Raw genomic sequence first — 21,198 nt, 5'->3', positions numbered from 1 at the left:
CGATTTGTAACATTTACGGCCCCAGAACCTTGACGTATACTTCTGTAACATATTTTTGCTGATAAACTTTTTATTTTTATTTATTTATTTTTTTTACACAGTGATCACCATTTATCAAGGCCTGGAAGCCACTCAGGGATAAGGGTTATTGCAAGTACATTACGTTAGTGTGGAGATTTGATGAAGTGTTTACTTAAGCGGGCGGTTCATTAGGAATTTGTTAACGTTGGACTTGAAGACATCCAAGTTGTAGTCTGGTAGGAAGCAGGCAGACGGAACAGAGTTCCATAGGCGTGCAGTTCCAAGAAAGAAGCTTTGTTCATGGAATCCGCGTTTTGATTTAGGCACAGATATAGAGTGGGGGAAATTTTTCACAGTGGATTCAGCTAGACGGGTGTTTTTCGTGAAAGATTGGCGAGGGGGGACCAGAGATTGGAGTTCAGACGAGCACCTGCCATGGAAATAACGATAAAACAAGGATAGGCTCGCAACATCTCTTCTGTGGGAGAGAGGTTGCAGGGTAGAGAAAAGGGCATCCCCCACTAAGCCACGAAGTTTATTTTGTACTCTGTCAAGGCAGGATAGGCTGTTTTTAGCAGCTCCTGCCCAGATATGGCAACAGTATTCCATCCTTGGACGTACTTGGCTTTTATATAGATATAGAACTGCATCAGTAGTGAGATATCTTCTGGAGCGGTAGAAGGATCCCACCATCTTTCCAGCGACCTTGGCAACAGACTTGATGTACGTGTTCCATTTCAGATCAGGAGTAAAGGTCAAACCCAGAAGCTTGTCCAAACACGGGGCCTCACCCAGACAAGAGCCATCCATCACAATTGATGCCAGATGGGGATCAGAGCGTTGATGATGTAAGGATAGGAGTTTGGTTTTGGATGCATTAAAGGTAACCAGCCACATCTTCCCCCACTGAACCACACGCTCGAGATCAGAGGAGAGAGAATCAGAGAGAACTTTGTCATTTACAGACTTTGATGTGTTGCCGTAGATGGTCGTGTCATCAGCATAGATGTCAACGAATGATTTAAGTATGTGTTGAGGGAGGTCATTGATGTAGATCAGGAAGAGAGTTGGGCCCAGGATTGACCCTTGAGGGACTCCAGCATTTATATTGCAGGCCTCCGATTTTTGTCCATCAACCACTACTCTTATGAGCCTATCGGACAGAAATGATTTAATGATTGAGAAAACATTTCCAGTTATACCGTAGCTGGAAATCTTGTGAAGTAGGCCCTTATGCCATACCTTGTCGAAGGCCTTTGATATGTCAAGAGCAATTGCCCTAGAAAGGAAGCCTTTGTCAAGAGATTCACTAATCCTGTGAGATATAACCGTCAGCATATCTGCGGTAGATCTTGCAGAGCAGAAACCATATTGTGTGTCACTAAGAAGGTTATTCCTGCTGAGGTGGTTGACTATTTCTCTATTTAATATGGATTCCAGCAACTTACTCATAACACACAGGAGACTTATTGGTCTGTACTGAGACTATAGAGGACACTTCCTTTTTAAACATGGAGTGCAGAGGTAAATCAGATATGAATGTACGGAAGCTATCCCAGTCAGCCATAGAGTATCGGTATACAGTACGGTGGAGGGGTACGTCTGGGACTTCTTACATTTCGTTTTTATCTTAACTGATACGATGGAGTGGTCGGAGGATCCTAGAGGAGAATGAACGGAACATGAACATAGCTCAGGGGAAGTTGAGAGAAAAAGGTCTAGGAGGCTTGCATATTGACCGGGTGTATCGGGCACATGGGTGGGTTCGCGAACAATCTGAGTGAGGTCATAAGCAATGGCAAAATCATGACAAAACCTCCCCTCATCATCTGTCTTATTTGAATGGGTCAGCCATTCCACGTTATGGACGTTGAAGTCACCACAGATGTGGATGTTAGCTAATTATAGCATTGTGTTTGTGTTGATTATCACCGGCTCGCAAGGTTACAACAGTAACTAAGTGTCCTCGTTTTAAATGTAAATATAATTTTCATTTTAAATAAACTTTTTGAAATATTCTGATTATGTATTGAATTCAAGATTTTGGTAAACTCACTGTGAAATTTTAATCGATATTTGATGTAGATATTCCAAAATTAAATTAGTTCTAACTTGAACAAAGAATGGTATTTTGACCAAGTTTGGTGATGTTTGATCAAGCGATATTAAATACTAGGCTGTACATAAACAGTGACAGATTCAATCGAATACATAACCCCTTGGCAGAGGTAACTATGTTGTTTTTGGTGGTTCAGTTCTCAATGTAAAACTCTACAATTCATTATCTGCCTGCAAATATAACTCACATAAATTGGCCAAGGTGTGATTATCGTGTTATATTTTATGTTGTGATATTATCGATGCCCCCCCCCTTTAAGTGTTAGGAAGTAAATAAAGAAAAAAATATATAACAAAAAAAGAAGAGATAAGTTTATCAGCAGAACAAAGGCATAGGAAGTTGTTCACCAGCGTACACAAAAAGAAGCTAAACTGGGACTGTTAATCAAGGTGTGGCAGATGACTGGAACGATATAAAAACATAATAAACTGCAAATTCTTTGAGTGCATCGTTCCATACTTACCCTGTAGCAAGCAATTCCAACACCCAACCAACTGACAGATGACGGATTTGATTGACAAGCCAGCAGAAATGTTTTACGAGCCTTGTCAAACTAAAAGGTGAAAAATTTAAGATTAATAAACAATAGCAAATATATAATTAAACTTTAACAAATTTGACACCAGACGACGTGCACACTCAGCATTTTACATTGAAAGTGAAAACTTTTCTTACATTATCGAGCGTATATATATAATCTCTGGTTGCACTCTTCAAATGCATGCTCATAACATATATATATATATATGCATACATATAACATACATATAACATATATATATATATATATATATATATATATATATATATATATATATATATATATACATGCATACATATAAGATATACAATTATTTACTATAATAATCATTAAATACCTACAGACACTAGTGTTTCATCCTTTCGGGAATCTTCAGTGCAGGGTGTCACGATTAACACCAGTCGATAGATTCGAACCCAGCGACAGAAGCCATATCTGGCTTCATTAGCAAAGACTGTATCCATTCAGCTACCGTTAACCACATGAAATAATGTTGAAATTTAAACATTTTATTTTTAAATGTTTTTTTACGTCAGTCAGAGTGATCTAATCGTTACAATAAAATTATATATATATATATATATATATATATATATATATATATATATATATATATATATTATATATATATATATATATATGGGGAATATGTTTATCCAATTATATTCATTTATACGAGTCCTTTAATTTATGAAGCTCAATGTAACCACAGAGCATATAACAAATAAATGACAAAAGTCTACATTCCAAATTTCATGATGTTGATCATCTTACAAGTTATTTCTTTAAGTACGTTGACATTCACAATTCTTGACAGCACCTGTTTCGTAGCGCAAAATCAAGTGCTATTTCTTCTGAAGAGTTAAGGGCAGAATAGATTCATTGATTGATATAATAATTAAATGAATAATTTTGCGATTACAAACTTTGCTTTTCTATAAGCTGTATCGCCTGAAGAGGTCTCTAGTTGCTAGTAACTAGCTGACTGAAACATGCTCATGAATGTGTAGCGACATATAATTGCTTAAATAAAAACAAATAAAAAGTATATATATATATATATATATATATATGCAGTTAGTTGTAATATTCACAACAGACAAACGAATAACATAAATGGATTTATCAATTTTATTTTTATTGCAGACTATTATCCTCATCTTTTCTTAGTTGTTTCACAATGTTTCGGCCAACTATTCCTCTGGCCTTCGTCAGGTGGTAACCACGACGGATAGGAATTCTGAATCTCTTCACTGCAATTACTGCCTTCCATAGTTGTCGTCTCACCACGTTTTGGCCATATCTATTCCAATTCATGTTCCCGATGCACGTTAGGCCAAGGAGTTTAAAAAAAAGTGCTTTCAGATAATGTATTTTTGGCCATTGCTATTGGTGATAAAGAAGGGATCTTGTAATTATTGAAGGAATATTTCGATGAGACATATATATATTATATACATATCTGTTATATAATATATATATTATATACATATGTGCTATATAATATATATATTATATACATATGTGTTATATAATATATATATTATATACATATGTGTTATATAATATATATATTATATACATATGTGTTATATAATATATATATTATATACATATGTGCTATATAATATATATATTATATACATATCTGTTATATAATATATATATTATATACATATGTGCTATATAATATATATATTATATACATATGTGTTATATAATATATATATTATCTACATATGTGTTATATAATATATATATTATATACATATGTGTTATATAATATATATATTATATACATATGTGCTATATAATATATATATTATATACATATCTGTTATATAATATATATTATATACATATGTGCTATATAATATATATATTATATACATATGTGTTATATAATATATATATATTATATACATATGTGTTATATAATATATATATTATATACATATGTGCTATATAATATATATATTATATACATATGTGTTATATAATATATATATTATATACATATGTGCTATATAATATATATATTATATACATATGTGTTATATAATATATATATTATATACATATGTGCTATATAATATATATATTATATACATATGTGTTATATAATATATATATTATATACATATGTGCTATATAATATATATATTATATACATATGTGTTATATAATATATATATTATATACATATGTGCTATATAATATATATATTATATACATATGTGTTATATAATATATATATTATATACATATGTGTTATATAATATATATATTATGTACATATGTGTTATATAATATATATATATTATATACATATGTGTTATATAATATATATATATATTATATACATATTGTCTCATCATGTTTTTGGCCAAGTAAGCCTTTGGCCGGCTTTTCGTTAGGATTGAAATCGCTATCTTCAGACAATTCTCACCTGGAATCATAGAGATTCAACGTCTATCAACTGCGCCACGGGCCCCAAAGGGCGATCAAGGTTGAATTTTTTGGTCTTATAAATTTATGTTTATTATCTGTTCTTCCATAGTCGGGTCTATACCGAGTGGTATATACTATTTAATTGAATCTCTACGGTTCCAGGTGAGAATTGTCTGAAGATAGCGGTTTCAATCCTACCCAAAGCCGGTCAGAGGCTTACTTGGCCAAAAACGTGGTGAGACAACAGAAACTATGGAAGGCAGTAATTGTGGTGAATGCAGTCAGGAGATTCAGAGTTCCTATCCGTCGTGGTTACCACCTGACGAAGGCCAGAGGAATAGTTGACCGAAACGTCATGAAACAACTAAGAAACAATGAGGATAATTGTCCACAATAAAAATAAAATTGATAAATGATACTCATCTCAATAAATTCCAATTAAAATGATAAAAATAAAAAAATAATATATAGATGGATTTATTTACAAAATTGACAGAGAGAGAGAGAGAGAGAGAGAGAGAGAGAGAGAGAGGGGGGAGAGAGCGCGTTGGCATGTGTTTTGGTCTGTTGTGGATGTGTTTGTGTGGGGCGACGGCAGAAATTTCAGTCATGCTGTTCGTCTTTGTTTTCTTATGTTTTAAATTGACCTCAAATCAATATTCCTTGAATTGGAATGTTTCACAGTGCTATTGTTTGCATTTTCGACGATTTTCCAGGACATTCGAATTCTCCATCAAGAATATCGATTGATTCCTTTGTTTTTATTGAATTATGTCAGCAATATGTAAGAACATAAGAAACATGTACAATTCCATATATTCGTATCTACTAAAAACATGTCACATATCTATTTATACTTAATTATACTTACAGAATACACCATAGCTTATAGTTTATTCTCCAGTTATACTGAATTGTACTCTCACTCACAAATATGTCGTTACGTATCTACATTGAGCATACATCTTATCTTCTTGTATCAAATATTCAGAGTTTCGGCACCAGATTTTATTTTAATTCCTAACATCAAGTTAATCATACTTAAACATGTTAAACAAATAAATAAACAATGTTTTAACCAAATATTAACTCCTCCATCTAAAACCAACCTGCTGCAAATTTAATTGCTTCTACTGCATGAATTTGTACTCATCCCCTCTTCCAGTAACAATGAAATGGAAAGCATAGTAATGTCCTTCTTAATCATTTTGAGGAGTATAACTTTTCAGTAGAGATAAAACCTCTACTAAATAACCCATTAACATTAACTACCTATGCGGCATCACAGAAATACCTTATTTAGACCCAGGAGCAGGGCAAACCCTCTCGGAGCTGATAGACCTGTAGATCTTCCAAAGTCATCCGTCTAGAAGGAAAACTCAAAAGTTAAACCTAGGGGAGGGAGGCCTATTCAGTTCTGGACGACAACCTTCCTAGAGCTGGAGACTCAAACAAATCACCGGTTGGCAAACCTAAACTGCTTAAGGAGTAGATAAGCTCTGTCTATCGCCCAGCTTTCATACTCCTTCTTTGCCTCTTGGCCAGGCATAGAGGTGCTATCACAGGGATTCAACAGAAACACCCAGTGGTCGACCTTGTTTTCTGACTAGGGCAATGAATGCTGTTTTTTCTCTGCTCCCACCACATCCCATCCCCCTAAACTGGACACTGTGGGGGTGCTTGAGTGCCATATATGCCAGTGCAATTGGATTGGGTTTACTTTTGTCTAATGGGTTGAAGGTACCAGATTGACAGTTCCTGGCTGCTGTTTCCGATTGATGGTACAGGAGCTCTAACACTTTGGTAGCGCTTAGAGTGGCTGCTCCATCAACAGTTGTATAATAACTGGATGATTGTACCAAATACCAGAGCTGATTGGCCAAATAAAGAATTTCATGAATAAGGAGCGTCATGTGTCTATAGAGACAATAAGTGCACAGTTTGATGTCAGTGTGGGAACTGTACACACAAATATTTGCAAGGAACTGCAGATGTGGAACGTTTATGCATCAGTTCGCAACTTCATCCTTGTCACAGACTATTTGACTAAGATCGGCATCAAGACACTTCCTCACCCTCCCTATACTCCAGATCTTGCTCCCTGTGACTTTTGGTTATTTTCTAAGCTCAAGAAAAACCTTAGAGGCTGTCGTTATGAGACAATTGAGAGGAAAGAGGTTGTGATGAGGGTCATTGACACACAAGAGAACTTCTATGGGGCCTTCTAGAAGTTGTTGGAACGGTACAAGAAGTGCATTGCAGCCGAAGGAGATTACTTCGAAGACGACTAGAGTTTCATGTGTGTATTATCGATAAAAGTGCTCATATGAAAAAAGTCTGAATTTATTGAAGGCACCTCATATTTTGCATATTGTTCTACGCTTCTATTTCTCTCTCCATCTCTCTATCTTTCTTACTCTTCTTCCCAAGTATCTTTTTTTCTTCTTCCCATTTTCTTTTTTTATTTATCTATCACAAATCTTTTTACTATGCCAGGAAGAAAATTGTCACTTGTTTCTTTCTTGCGTTTTTATACTCCCTCTCTCTTCTTTTATACTCCCTCTCTCTTCTTTTATACTCCCTCTCTCTTCTTTTATACTCCCTCTCTCTTCTTTTCCATGATTCTTCACTTCTCCAAGCCCCTCCTGCTTATCAAACTGATTTTTCATAAAAGAAAACTATTTTCATCACAAAGTCATGTTTTAGTTCATATTATGTCAATTTCATCTTTTATTCAAGCGACAATTATTTATTCTTCTAGTCAAGCAATTTCCATCTTTTTTTTTTTTTTTGTTACATAGGCGTCACCACTTATCAAGGCCAAGAGGCCACTCAAGGATAAGGGTTAAAAAGTGTAGAGTAGTCAAAAGGACAATATAGTAATTGATAGTAATGGAAGTTCGGTAAATTTGTTAACTTAAGTGGAACGGCTCATAAGAAATTTGTTCACATTGGACTTGAAGACAATCATATTATAGACAGCTGGAAAGCAGGAAAACGGAAGACAATTCCACAGGCGTGCAGTTCTAAGAAAGAAGCTTTGATCATGGAATCTATGTTTAGGTTTAGGCACAGATAAAGAGTGGGGAAAATTATTGATAATGTTTTCAGCTAGTCTAGTGTTTCTTGTGAAAGTTTGGCGAGGGGGGAACATAGATTGAAGCTCAGTCGAACACTTTCCATGAAAATAACGATAAAGCAGAGACAAACTCGCAACATCTCTTCTGTGAGATAGAGGTTGCAGCGAAGAGAAAATCTTATAAAACAATTTTCAATATGATATGAAATAAAATAAAAAAAACATTACCTGTTTTTCTTGAAGATAAATCGACGCTAAGCGCAGGTAAACAGAATGCATATCAGTGGCATCATTAACAAATGCTAACGTCCGTTCATAGCACTTTTGGGCACCTTCAGCATCGCCCATGAAGTAATTTACATGTCCAAGTAAGGCCCACGTGTCAGGTTGCTAAAATAATTAAAAAAAAATGATATCATCATCATAATCATCATCATCATCGCTGACATGTGTTGGACGGTTTCAGAATAACATATCCTGACCAAGTCTTTGTTTATCCTTTTTCCCCTCAGGTCTATTTTTATCACTTCCTCTCATGTTTTGCTTGCCCTCCTTTAACTCTTCTACATCTACTAATCTAAGAGTTATCATCCATTCTTTCAATGTGGCTATACCATCAAAGTCTCCTGTTCTGCACATATCTCTCTATATTGTCCAAATTTAATCCTCCTCAGGTCATCAGATCACAACCTGTCTTTCAGACTCACATTACACATCCATCATATCATTCTCATATCATTTCTCTCCATGCAACGCATGTCCTCAACTTTCACTGGTCAGATTCCTTTTCCACACATTATCACACTGCATACACATGCCTGATAGACTTAAATTCAAAAGAAAGGTCAAAAATTAAGTTTTAGATCGGACAAGGCAACACACAAATTACATGCACAAAGAAAAAGTCTATTGTGTGATGTTAGTCGCTGTCTACGTTTAGCTAATTTAGAGAAGCGTTTCTGCTTTGTGTGTTGCGTAGTGGTGTCTTTGCGTCTGCTAAGACTGGATTGTGTTAGTTGAATTATTCGGACTACCATTCCTCATCTTGGATGTTATTCGCACAATGTTTCGGCCAATGTAACCTCTGACCTTCAGATGCATTGGATCAAACTCAGGAATCTGTAGAGAATTTACAACAGAATCTTTTATTTGATCCACAAAGAGTTAATGATGACGTAATTCAAAAAAGTATAACCTCAGAATAAGAGACGTATAAAAATATGCTAAGGCATTTTGTGTTTGTACGTACGTTATCACCTTTCACACAAATTTATACAAAAAAGAGATCATCTTTTCAACAAATATGGTGATTAATCTAAGATTACTAAGATTCCAATTCTACCTATTCTATCTGACTATAATTATTTTTGCAGAAGAAGAAAGAGTAATTTCCTAACAGTATTGATCCTGACAGCCATTTATTAATTTAAAATGAAAACAATAAATTATAGAGATTGACGGATGAAACACCACGGAATTTCCACAGGTCTTACTAGTTTAAATAGTAATAAAAGAAAGCATATAGGCTACCCTACTTAAGTGAAGTGACCTCGGGTAGAAGCATGCATAAACCTCTGTTCGATACTGATACCAGTCTCTTTTCTCCATACTTACTTCATAACTTATCTGCAAAGAATCCTCTAAGATTTTCTTGGCGTTGGCAAATTCTTTCTTCAAAATATTAATTTGAGCCAGGCTGATGTAATACTGAAGTTGCTGGTTCTGGTTGAGAAGGAGTTCATGGGAGAGTGCCCGTTCAGCATACTGTCGAAAAATACATGAAACTAAGGTAAAGAAACAATAAGAAAAATTCTGAATAATCAAATCCCACCTCAAAAATAATTGAATATTTCTGTTCATTTCTCTAAATATTTGTTTCTTATTAAATTAAGGAGTAAAAATCTAAGTATAATCTCAAGACCAGGTTTAAAAATTCATGTTGATGGTGGTATTATTATTATTATTATTTTTATTATTATTTTTATTATTTTTATTTTTATTATTATCATTATTTTTATTATTTTTATTTTTATTATTATTTTTATTATTTTTATTTTTATTATTATTTTATTATTATCATTATTTTTATTATTATTTTATTTCTTATTATTATCATTATTTTATTATTATTTTTATTATTATTATTATTATTATTATTATTATTTTATTATTATTATTATTATTATTATCATTATTTTATTATTTTTATTATTATTTTTATTATTATCATTATTATTATTTTTATTATTTTTATTTTTATTATTTTTATTATTATCATTATTTTTATTTTTATTATTATTTTTATTATTTTTATTTTTATTATTATTATTTTATTTTATTATTATCATTATTATTATTATTATTATTATTATTTTATTTTATTATTATTATTATCATTATTATTTTATTTTATTATTATTATCATTATTATTATTATTATTATTATTTTATTTTATTATTATTATTATCATTATTATTTTATTTTATTATTATTATCATTATTATTATTATTATTATTATTATTATTATTATTATTATTATTATTATGCTCCATTGGCCTTGGAGATAAGGCATATACACGGGGTTAAAACACAAATAATCCCGATCGATCGTAGTAGGTACGCAAGTCATCTGGAAGGACAATTGAAAAAAAACTACGAATCCCCAATGTTTTAGGCGGCCTTCAGATTTCTGCTATTGTAGGTACCACCAACATCCTAAGGAAACCCTTGATTTTTGTTCAGAAAAATTTTGTCAGGTTTGGAATATTCAAGAACCTTATCAGTTTGTATGAGCATATTTCAAAAAAGTTTGACATTTTTTTTTTTTTTTTTTTTTACACGGTGGTCACCACTTATCAAGGCCCGGAAGCCACTCAGGGATAAGGGTTATTGCAAGTACAGTACGTTAGTGTGGATATTTGATGAAGTGTTTACTTAAGGGGGCGGTTCATTAGGAATTTGTTAACGTTGGACTTGAAGACATCCAAGTTGTAGTCAGGTAGGAAGCAGGCAGATGGAACAGAGTTCCACAGGCGTGCAGTTCTAAGAAAGAAGCTTTGTTCATGGAATCCACGTTTTGATTTAGGCACAGATAAAGAATGGGGGAAATTTTTCACAGTGGATTCAGCTAGACGGGTGTTTTTCGTGAAAGATTGGCGAGGGGGGACCAGAGATTGGAGTTCAGACGAGCACCTGCCATGGAAATAACGATAAAACAAGGATAGGCTCGCAACATCTCTTCTGTGGGAGAGAGGTTGCAGGGAAGAGAAAAGGGCATCCCCCACTAAGCCATGAAGTCTATTTTGTACTCTGTCAAGGCAGGATAGGCTGTTTTTAGCAGCTCCTGCCCAGATATGGCAGCAGTATTCCATCCTTGGACGTACTTGGCTTTTATATAGATAGAGAATTGCATCAGTAGTGAGATATCTTCTGGAGCGGTAGAAGGATCCCACCATCTTTCCAGCGACCTTGGCAACAGACTTGATGTACGTGTTCCATTTCAGATCAGGAGTAAAGGTCAAACCCAGAAGCTTGTCAAAACATGAGCCTCACCCAGATGAGAGCCATTCATCCCAATTGATGCCAGATGGGGATCAGAGCGTTGATAATGTAAAGATAGGAGTTTGGTTTTAGATGCATTAAAGGTAACCAGCCACGACTTCCCCCACTGAACCACGCGCTCTAGATCAGAGGAGAGAGAATCAGAGAGAACTTTGTCATTTACAGCCTTTGGTGTGTTGCCGTAGATGGTCGTGTCATCAGCATAGATGTCAACGAATGATTTAAGTATGTGTTTAGGGAGGTCATTGATGTAGATCAGGAAGAGAGTTGGCCCAGGATTGACCCTTGAGGGACTCCAGCATTAATACTGCAGGCCTCTGATTTTTGTCCATCAACCACTACTCTTATGAGCCTATCGGAGAGAAATGATTTAATGATTGAGAAAACATTTCCAGTTATGCCGTAGCTGGAAATCTTGTGAAGTAGGCCCTTATGCCATACCTTGTCGAAGGCCTTTGATATGTCAAGAGCAATTGCCCTAGAAAGGAAGCCTTTGTCAAGAGATTCACTAATCCTGTGAGATATAACCGTTAGCACATCTGCGGTAGATCTTGCAGAACGGAAACCATACTGTGTGTCGTTTTCCTGTATCACTTCTGGTTTATGCTCATACATTTCTCATTGTGGTCTAATTTATTGAGTTTGCATATATTCCGGTGTTGTGTCTCCATTTTTTATATTGATGTTCAGCATTCTGATATAATATGGGCTAATGTTTCTTCTTGTGATGGGACGATTCCAATATTTTTCCCGATTCCTATACAATTAGCGATCCCATATTAAATTCCTGATTCTGATTCAATTACCAACTCTGATCCTTTATAAATACCGAAATATTTAACTATAAAGTTGTTATTTTTTCCAATTACCAAAAAAACAAAGGCTAAATGTGCATATCTTTTTTCCAAACGTAAAAATACGTTTGTGGGCGGGGGTGGGGGGGATCTATAGATTTAAGTTTTACTGGAAGTTTAAAATCAATAAATTTTTATTATTTTATTTTTACTTAAAACAAAATCAAATAAAAAAAGATAATTAAAGGAATCGTTTTTGGCATCGGAAAATAGGCACAAACTTTTCTGATTCTGATACTCTCTAAAGTCCTGATTCCGATTAATCGCCCAAACACTAGTTTCTTCCCATTTTATTACATAATCTGCACATCGATGATTCTGCAGTTTTGTCAATGTTTGATAAACCTAGTGCGAGTGGCTTGTTCCTTTTGGTCTGTCATTAAAGTATTTTCAGTAGATCTTAAGATCAACTTTGACCAACCAATTCCAATTGTCATTAACTCTAAATTTAGTATTTTTAAAGAATACACATTTCGAAATAATTTTTCCTCTCTTTCTTGCAATCTCTGACTTTTTTCGCCCCAGGTCTTAGTATCCTTTTTTTTTTCACTTCATAAAGAAGAGTTTCATCACTTTCAGAAATAATTAGATTTCTTTCTCTATATTTACCATCTCTTCAATGCTAAGTAAGTCTCGACTGCCTCCTTTTCTAGGTAAGTACAATCCATCTACATTTCCTTTCTTAGCAAAAACTCCATAAAATGCAAGCATTTTACGTGTTTTTGCATCCAAACATTTTAATTCATCTACATTCTAGTCAAGTATACCAGCGGTATATTGAATGATAGCTATTGCTTTGGCATTGATGGCATATATTGTATTCCGATTATGAAGGTACGATTTAAGAATAACGTTTAATCTTCTGTTGTACTCAGTTATCACCTGGTTTTTTATTTCCATGTTCTTAATCTCACCGGCTTTTAGTATCCCCAAATATGTATAGCCTCTCTCGCTGTCAACAAATTTTTTATCATTTTTTTTGTGCTGGAAGCTCAAGGTCATCTGAGTGGATGACCTTTTCATCACAAGAATATTTTCATTAAAAGAATATTTTCATCACAAGAATATTTTCATTAAAAGAATATTTTCATCACAAGAATATTTTCATTAAAAGAATATTTTCATCACAAGAATAGCACATTTGCTGATGCCAAATTCCATCCTTATGGCATTACTAAATCTAATCGTATTCATTATCAAGCTGGTTCTCATTCCTTCCAAAAACTTTAAGGTCATCCATGAATAGTAGATAGTTGACTATCAAAAGCTGTTTTTCAAGTTCATATCCTGCTTTCTCATTTCGTAAAAGAAGTGTCAACAGGAGCAAACTGATGATGAAAAGGAAAGGGGGAAAACCTATCGCCCTGAAAATTTCCTCTCTTAATTTTCACTTTGCCTAATGGAAAATGTCCTGAAGTTAAATTGGATTCCTAATTCTTCATGCTATTCTTTATAGATGTTCGGATGTTAGGGGCTTTTCCAAAAATTTGCAAACATTTAAGTATCATGTCAAATGCCTTCTTATAATCTACCCAGCCCATGACAAGGTTGATAAATCTTTGTTTGCAGTTTCTTAGGATCATTTTATCGATCAAAAGCTTATCTTTGGTATCTCATGATCTTTTTCGACAACCTTTCTGTTCTTCAAACAGTAAATTGTTTTATTCCAAATGACCATAGATACTCCCAGACAATATGAAAGTGAAACGTTTTCACATAACTTAGAAGCAAGTGATGTATTTAAAGTTTCTCACTTCACACCTTTTATCTTTAATGATCAAGTTTCTACTGCCCTTTGTCAACCACTCAGGGAAGTTATCCGTCATCAAACCGTCATTTAACATTGTTGTAAGAAGTAGGTGAAGAGCTAGAAGGTTTTCAAACCAGTATCCCTGGATTTCGTCAGGCCTTTTTGGTGTTTGTCAAATTTATGGATCACCTTTTTAGTACATGTCAAATTTACGGATCACTTTTTTGGTGTTTGTCAAATTTACGAATCACCTTTTTGGTGCATGTCGAATTTACGGATCACCTTTTTAGTGCATGTCAAATTTATGGATCACCTTTTTGGTGTATGTCAAATTTATGGATCACCTTTTTGGTGTATGTCAAAATTATGGATCGCTTTTTTGATGTATGTCAAAATTATGGAGTACCTTTTTGGTGTATGTCAAATTTATAGATAACCTTTTTTGGTGTATGTCAAAATTTATGAATCACCTTTGTGGCATATGGCAAATTTACTGATCAACTTTTTGGTGAAAGTCAAATTTACGGATCACATTTTTTGATGTACATCAAATTTACGGGTTACCTTTTTGGTGTATGTCAAACAGCCCTCCGACTTTTGAGTTTGCCATTTCCGTCAGTTTGTATTTTACTTCAATCCATTCTAAATTGTTTTAATTGCCCTTTTAAACGTTTCTGCCACCGGGCTTCTTTCTTTACTTCTTTTTCCCGCTTTTCTATTTCAAATATCTTTCACACCATATGGGCAGCAGCTTTAATTACTTTAATGCACTGATATGAATTATTTACTGCTAGAAATGGCAAAACTTCATTTTAGGATTGACAAATTTATATCTTTTCCTATTGACAAATCAGAGATTCAACAGTTGTTCTAAATTGCCAGCTTTTAGCTTCTCACACATGCCTTAGCTTTAATATCATAGAGTAAGCATGTATGAAAGTCTACTATGATATAGATATATATATGAGTAAGGCACGTGTGTGTGTAGTATGGATGGCCACCGTCCCTGACCATAGGGCGGTGCATATACGGCTAAGGCTAAGGCAACGAAAGGGAGTTATTGTTATAGTATGATATATGTAAAGGCATAAAGGCAAAGCTTGGTTGAGGGGTTAAGTTTACTTTATTATAAGTATATAAAGGCAATGGCTATGGCATGTAAGATTAGTTTACATGACAAATGATTTATGATTAACAAACAAGTTCAGACTTGTTTATACTAAATCTATAGATAACAGTAGATGATTTACGACGTCAGATGGTACAGATAAGAACAAACGGCAATATTAAGAAACGTAAGCATTACGGTCGCAGGAGGCAGCCAGTAATTTCCAGAGAACAAAGAAAAAAAAAAGAAAAGAAATTTAAGTAACCGCTACTTAAATTCCCATACTAAAAACTTCTTAAAAGAAATGGAATCAACTCAACCAGTTAATATCATACCAAATCCAGGAGCACCAAATCCTCCACGATCTCTGATCGAGTCTAATAATGAGGAAGAACTTGTATCAGAAACTGACGACGATCTACTCTGCAAAGAAACGGAATTAGAGAATCAAACTTGTGACAAGTACGAGGATCTGAAACACCGAGATGCATCACTATTAAACGAACTGGAGGTAAGTGATGCACTTTCCAATGATGATGATGCATGTTTTGATACAGATAATCCTGCAATGGATGCTATACTACATTCAATACGCGACCATGGATGGCAGCGTATGTAGATTCTAAATATGGTATATTCCAACAATGTGAAAATTGATTTTGAGTATATTTCTGGTTCTATCATCATTTAAAGGATCATCATTTAAAGGGTCATTATTTAGAGGATCATCATTTAAAAGATCATCATTTAAAAGATCATCATTTAAAGGGTCATCATTTGAAGGATCATCATTTAAAGGATCGTCATTTAAAAGATCATCGTTTAAAGGATCATCATTTAAAGGGTCATTATTTAAAGGGTCATTATTTAAAAGATCATCATTTAAAGGATAATCATTTAAAAGATCATCATTTAAAAGATCATCATTTAAAGGATCATTATTTAAAAGATCATCATTTAAAAGATCATCATTTAAAGGATCATCATTTAAAGGATCATCATTTAAAGGATCATTATTTAAAGGATCATCATTTAAAAGATCATCATTTAAAAGATCATCATTTAAAGGATCATCGCTTAAAGGATCATCATTTAAAGGGTCATTATTTAAAAGATCATCATTTAAAGGATCATCGTTTAAAGGATCATCATTTAAAGGGTCATTATTTAAAGGGTCATCATTTAAAAGATCATCATTTAAAGGATCATTATTTAAAGGATCATCATTTAAAAGATCATCATTTAAAAGATCATCATTTAAAAGATCATCATTTAAAGGATCATCATTTAAAAGATCATCAGTTAAAAGATCATTATTTAAAGGATCATCATTTAAAAGATCATCATTTAAAAGATCATCATTTAAAAGATCATCATTTAAATGATCATCATTTAAAAGATCATCATTTAAAGGATCATCATTTAAAAGATCATCATTTAAAGGATCATCATTTAAAAGATCATCAGTTAAAAGATCATTATTTAAAAGATCATCAGTTAAAAGATCATTATTTAAAGGATCATCATTTAAAAGATCATTATTTAAAAGATCATCATTTAAAGGATCATCATTTAAAAGATCATCATTTAAAGGATCATCATTTAAAAGATCATCAGTTAAAAGATCATTATTTAAAAGATCATCAGTTAAAAGATCATTATTTAAAGGATCATCATTTAAAAGATCATTATTTAAAAGATCATCATTTAAAAGATCATCATTTAAAAGATCATCATTTAAAAGATCATCATTTAAAAGATCATCATTTAAAAGATCATCATTTAAAAGATCATCATTTAAAGGATCATCATTTAAAAGATCATCAGTTAAAAGATCATTATTTAAAAGATCATCAGTTAAAAGATCATTATTTAAAGGATCATCAGTTAAAAGATCATTATTTAAAAGATCATCATTTAAAAGATCATCATTTAAAAGATCATCATTTAAAAGATCATCATTTAAAAGATCATCATTTAAAGGATCATCATTTAAAAGATCATCAGTTAAAAGATCATTATTTAAAAGATCATCAGTTAAAAGATCATTATTTAAAGGATCATCAGTTAAAAGATCATTATTTAAAAGATCATTATTTAAAAGATCATCATTTAAAAGATCATCATTTAAAAGATCATCATTTAAAAGATCATCATTTAAAGGATCATCATTTAAAAGATCATCAGTTAAAAGATCATTATTTAAAGGATCATCAGTTAAAAGATCATTATTTAAAGCATCATCATTTAAAAGATCATTATTTAAAAGATCATCATTTAAAAGATCATCATTTAAAAGATCATCATTTAAAGGATCATCATTTAAAAGATCATCATTTAAAGGGTCATTATTTAAAAGATCATTATTTAAAAGATCATTATTTAAAGGATCATCATTTAAAAGATCATCATTTAAAAGATCATCATTTAAAAGATCATCATTTAAAAGATCATCATTTAAAGGGTCATTATTTAAAAGATCATCATTTAAAAGATCATCATTTAAAGGGTCATTATTTAAAGGGTCATTATTTAAAAAAACATTATTTAAAAGATCATCATTTAAAAGATCATCATTTAAAAGATCATCATTTAAAGGGTCATTATTTAAAGGGTCATTATTTAAAGGATCATTATTTAAAAGATCATCATTTAAAAGATCATCATTTAAATGATCATCATTTAAAAGATGATCATTTAAAAGATCATTATTTAAAAGATCATCATTTAAAGGGTCATTATTTAAAGGGTCATTATTTAAAAGATCATTATTTAAAAGATCATCATTTAAAAGATCATCATTTAAAAGATCATCATTTAAAGGGTCATTATTTAAAGGGTCATTATTTAAAAGATCATTATTTAAAAGATCATCATTTAAAAGATCATCATTTAAAAGATCATCATTTAAAGGGTCATTATTTAAAGGGTCATCATTTAAAGGGTCATTATTTAAAGGATCATCATTTAAAAGATCATCATTTAAAAGATCATCATTTAAAAGATCATCATTTAAAAGATCATCATTTAAAAGATCATCATTTAAAAGATCATTATTTAAAAGATCATCATTTAAAAGATCATCATTTAAAGGGTCATTATTTAAAGGGTCATTATTTAAAAGATCATTATTTAAAAGATCATCATTTAAAAGATCATCATTTAAAAGATCATCATTTAAAGGGTCATTATTTAAAAGATCATCATTTAAAAGATCATTATTTAAAAGATCATCATTTAAAAGATCATCATTTAAAGGATCATCATTTAAAAGATCATCATTTAAAAGATCATCATTTAAATGATCATCATTTAAATGATCATCATTTAAAAGATCATCATTTAAAGGATCATCATTTAAAAGATCATCATTTAAAAGATCATTATTTAAAGGATCATCATTTAAAGGATCATCATTTAAAAGATCATTATTTAAAGGATCATCATTTAAAAGATCATCATTTAAAGGATCATCATTTAAAAGATCATTATTTAAAGGATCATCATTTAAAAGATCATTATTTAAAAGATCATTATTTAAAAGATCATTATTTAAAGGATCATCATTTAAAAGATCATCATTTAAAGGATCATCATTTAAAAGATCATTATTTAAAGGATCATCATTTAAAAGATCATTATTTAAAAGATCATTATTTAAAAGATCATTATTTAAAGGATCATCATTTAAAAGATCATTATTTAAAGGATCATCATTTAAAAGATCATCATTTAAAAGATCATTATTTAAAAGATCATCATTTAAAGGATCATCATTTAAAGGGTCATCATTTAAAGGATCATCATTTAAAGGGTCATCATTTAAAGGGTCATTATTTAAAAGATCATCATTTAAAAGATCGTCATTTAAAGGATCATCATTTAAAGGATCATCATTTAAAGGATCATCATTTAAAGGGTCATCATTTAAAGGGTCATTATTTAAAAGATCATCATTTAAAAGATCATTATTTAAAAGATCATCGTTTAAAAGATCATTATTTAAAGGATCATCATTTAAAGGATCATCATTTAAAGGGTCATTATTTAAAAGATCATCATTTAAAGGATCATAATTTAAAGGATCATCATTTAAAGGATCATTATTTAAAGGATCATCATTTAAAGGATCATTATTTAAAAGATCATTGTTTAAAAGATCATCATTTAAAGGATCATCATTTAAAGGATCATCATTTAAAGGGTCATTATTTAAAAGATCGTCATTTAAAGGATCATCATTTAAAGGATCATCATTTAAAGGATCATCATTTAAAGGATCATCATTTAAAGGGTCATTATTTAAAAGATCATTATTTAAAGGATCATCATTTAAAGGATCATCATTTAAAGGATCATCATTTAAAAGATCATTATTTAAAGGATCATCATTTAAAGGATCATCATTTAAAAGATCATCATTTAAAAGATCATTATTTAAAGGGTCATTATTTAAAAGATCATCATTTAAAAGATCATTATTTAAAAGATCATTATTTAAAGGATCATAATTTAAAGGATCATCATTTAAAGGATCATTATTTAAAGGATCATCATTTAAAGGATCATCATTTAAAGGATCATCATTTAAAGGATCATCATTTAAAGGGTCATTATTTAAAGGATCATCATTTAAAGGATCATCATTTAAAGGGTCATTATTTAAAGGATCATCATTTAAAGGGTCATTATTTAAAAGATCATCATTTAAAGGATCATTATTTAAAGGATCATCATTTAAAGGATCATTATTTAAAAGATCATTATTTAAAAGATCATCATTTAAAGGATCATTATTTAAATGATCATCATTTAAAGGATCATCATTTAAAAGATCATTATTTAAAGGATCATCATTTAAAGGATCATTATTTAAAAGATCATTATTTAAAAGATCATCATTTAAAGGATCATCATTTAAAGGATCATCATTTAAAGGGTCATTATTTAAAAGATCGTCATTTAAAGGATCATCATTTAAAGGATCATCATTTAAAGGATCATCATTTAAAGGATCATCATTTAAAGGGTCATTATTTAAAGGATCATCATTTAAAGGATCATCATTTAAAGGGTCATTATTTAAAAGATCATCATTTAAAGGATCATTATTTAAAAGATCATCATTTAAAGGATCATTATTTAAAAGATCATCGTTTAAAAGATCATCGTTTAAAGGATCATCATTTAAAAGATCATCATTTAAAAGATCATTATTTAAAAGATCATCATTTAAAGGATCATCATTTAAAGGATCATCATTTAAAGGATCATTATTTAAAAGATCATCATTTAAAGGATCATTATTTAAAAGATCATCGTTTAAAAGATCATCGTTTAAAGGATCATCATTTAAAAGATCATCATTTAAAAGATCATTATTTAAAAGATCATCATTTAAAGGATCATCATTTAAAGGATCATTATTTAAAAGATCATCATTTAAAAGATCATCATTTAAAAGATCATCATTTAAAGGGTCATTATTTAAAAGATCATCATTTAAAGGATCATCATTTAAAAGATCATCATTTAAAAGATCATTATTTAAAAGATCATTATTTAAAGGATCATCATTTAAAGGATCATTATTTAAAAGATCATTATTTAAAAGATCATCATTTAAAGGGTCATTATTTAAAAGATCATCATTTAAAGGATCATCATTTAAAGGGTCATTATTTAAAGGGTCATTATTTAAAAGATCATACA

The 21,198-nt window shown here is 31.2% G+C and overlaps 1 protein-coding gene across 3 annotated transcripts in view; it reads right to left on the bottom strand.

Annotated features, from left to right (window-relative positions):
• LOC145294128 (cilia- and flagella-associated protein 70-like) overlaps nt 1-21,198 on the bottom strand; it is a 147,667-nt gene that overhangs the window by 5,361 nt on the left and 121,108 nt on the right. For all 3 annotated transcript variants that reach the window (XM_080141234.1, XM_080141233.1, XM_080141235.1), the window contains 3 exons: nt 9,826-9,975; nt 8,440-8,601; nt 2,604-2,693 (listed from right to left, as the gene is read on the bottom strand). In XM_080141234.1, coding sequence (XP_079997360.1) covers nt 2,604-2,693; nt 8,440-8,601; nt 9,826-9,975 — 402 coding nt within the window. The remainder of the gene's footprint in view (nt 1-2,603; nt 2,694-8,439; nt 8,602-9,825; nt 9,976-21,198) is intronic.

Source organism: Euprymna scolopes, chromosome 15, assembly GCF_053919585.1.
Source record: "Euprymna scolopes isolate OS-2025 chromosome 15, ASM5391958v1, whole genome shotgun sequence".
Lineage (NCBI taxonomy): Eukaryota > Metazoa > Mollusca > Cephalopoda > Sepiida > Sepiolidae > Euprymna > Euprymna scolopes.
Note: the sequence above shows the minus strand (reverse complement) of the source record. Positions and strands in the feature narration are given on the sequence as shown.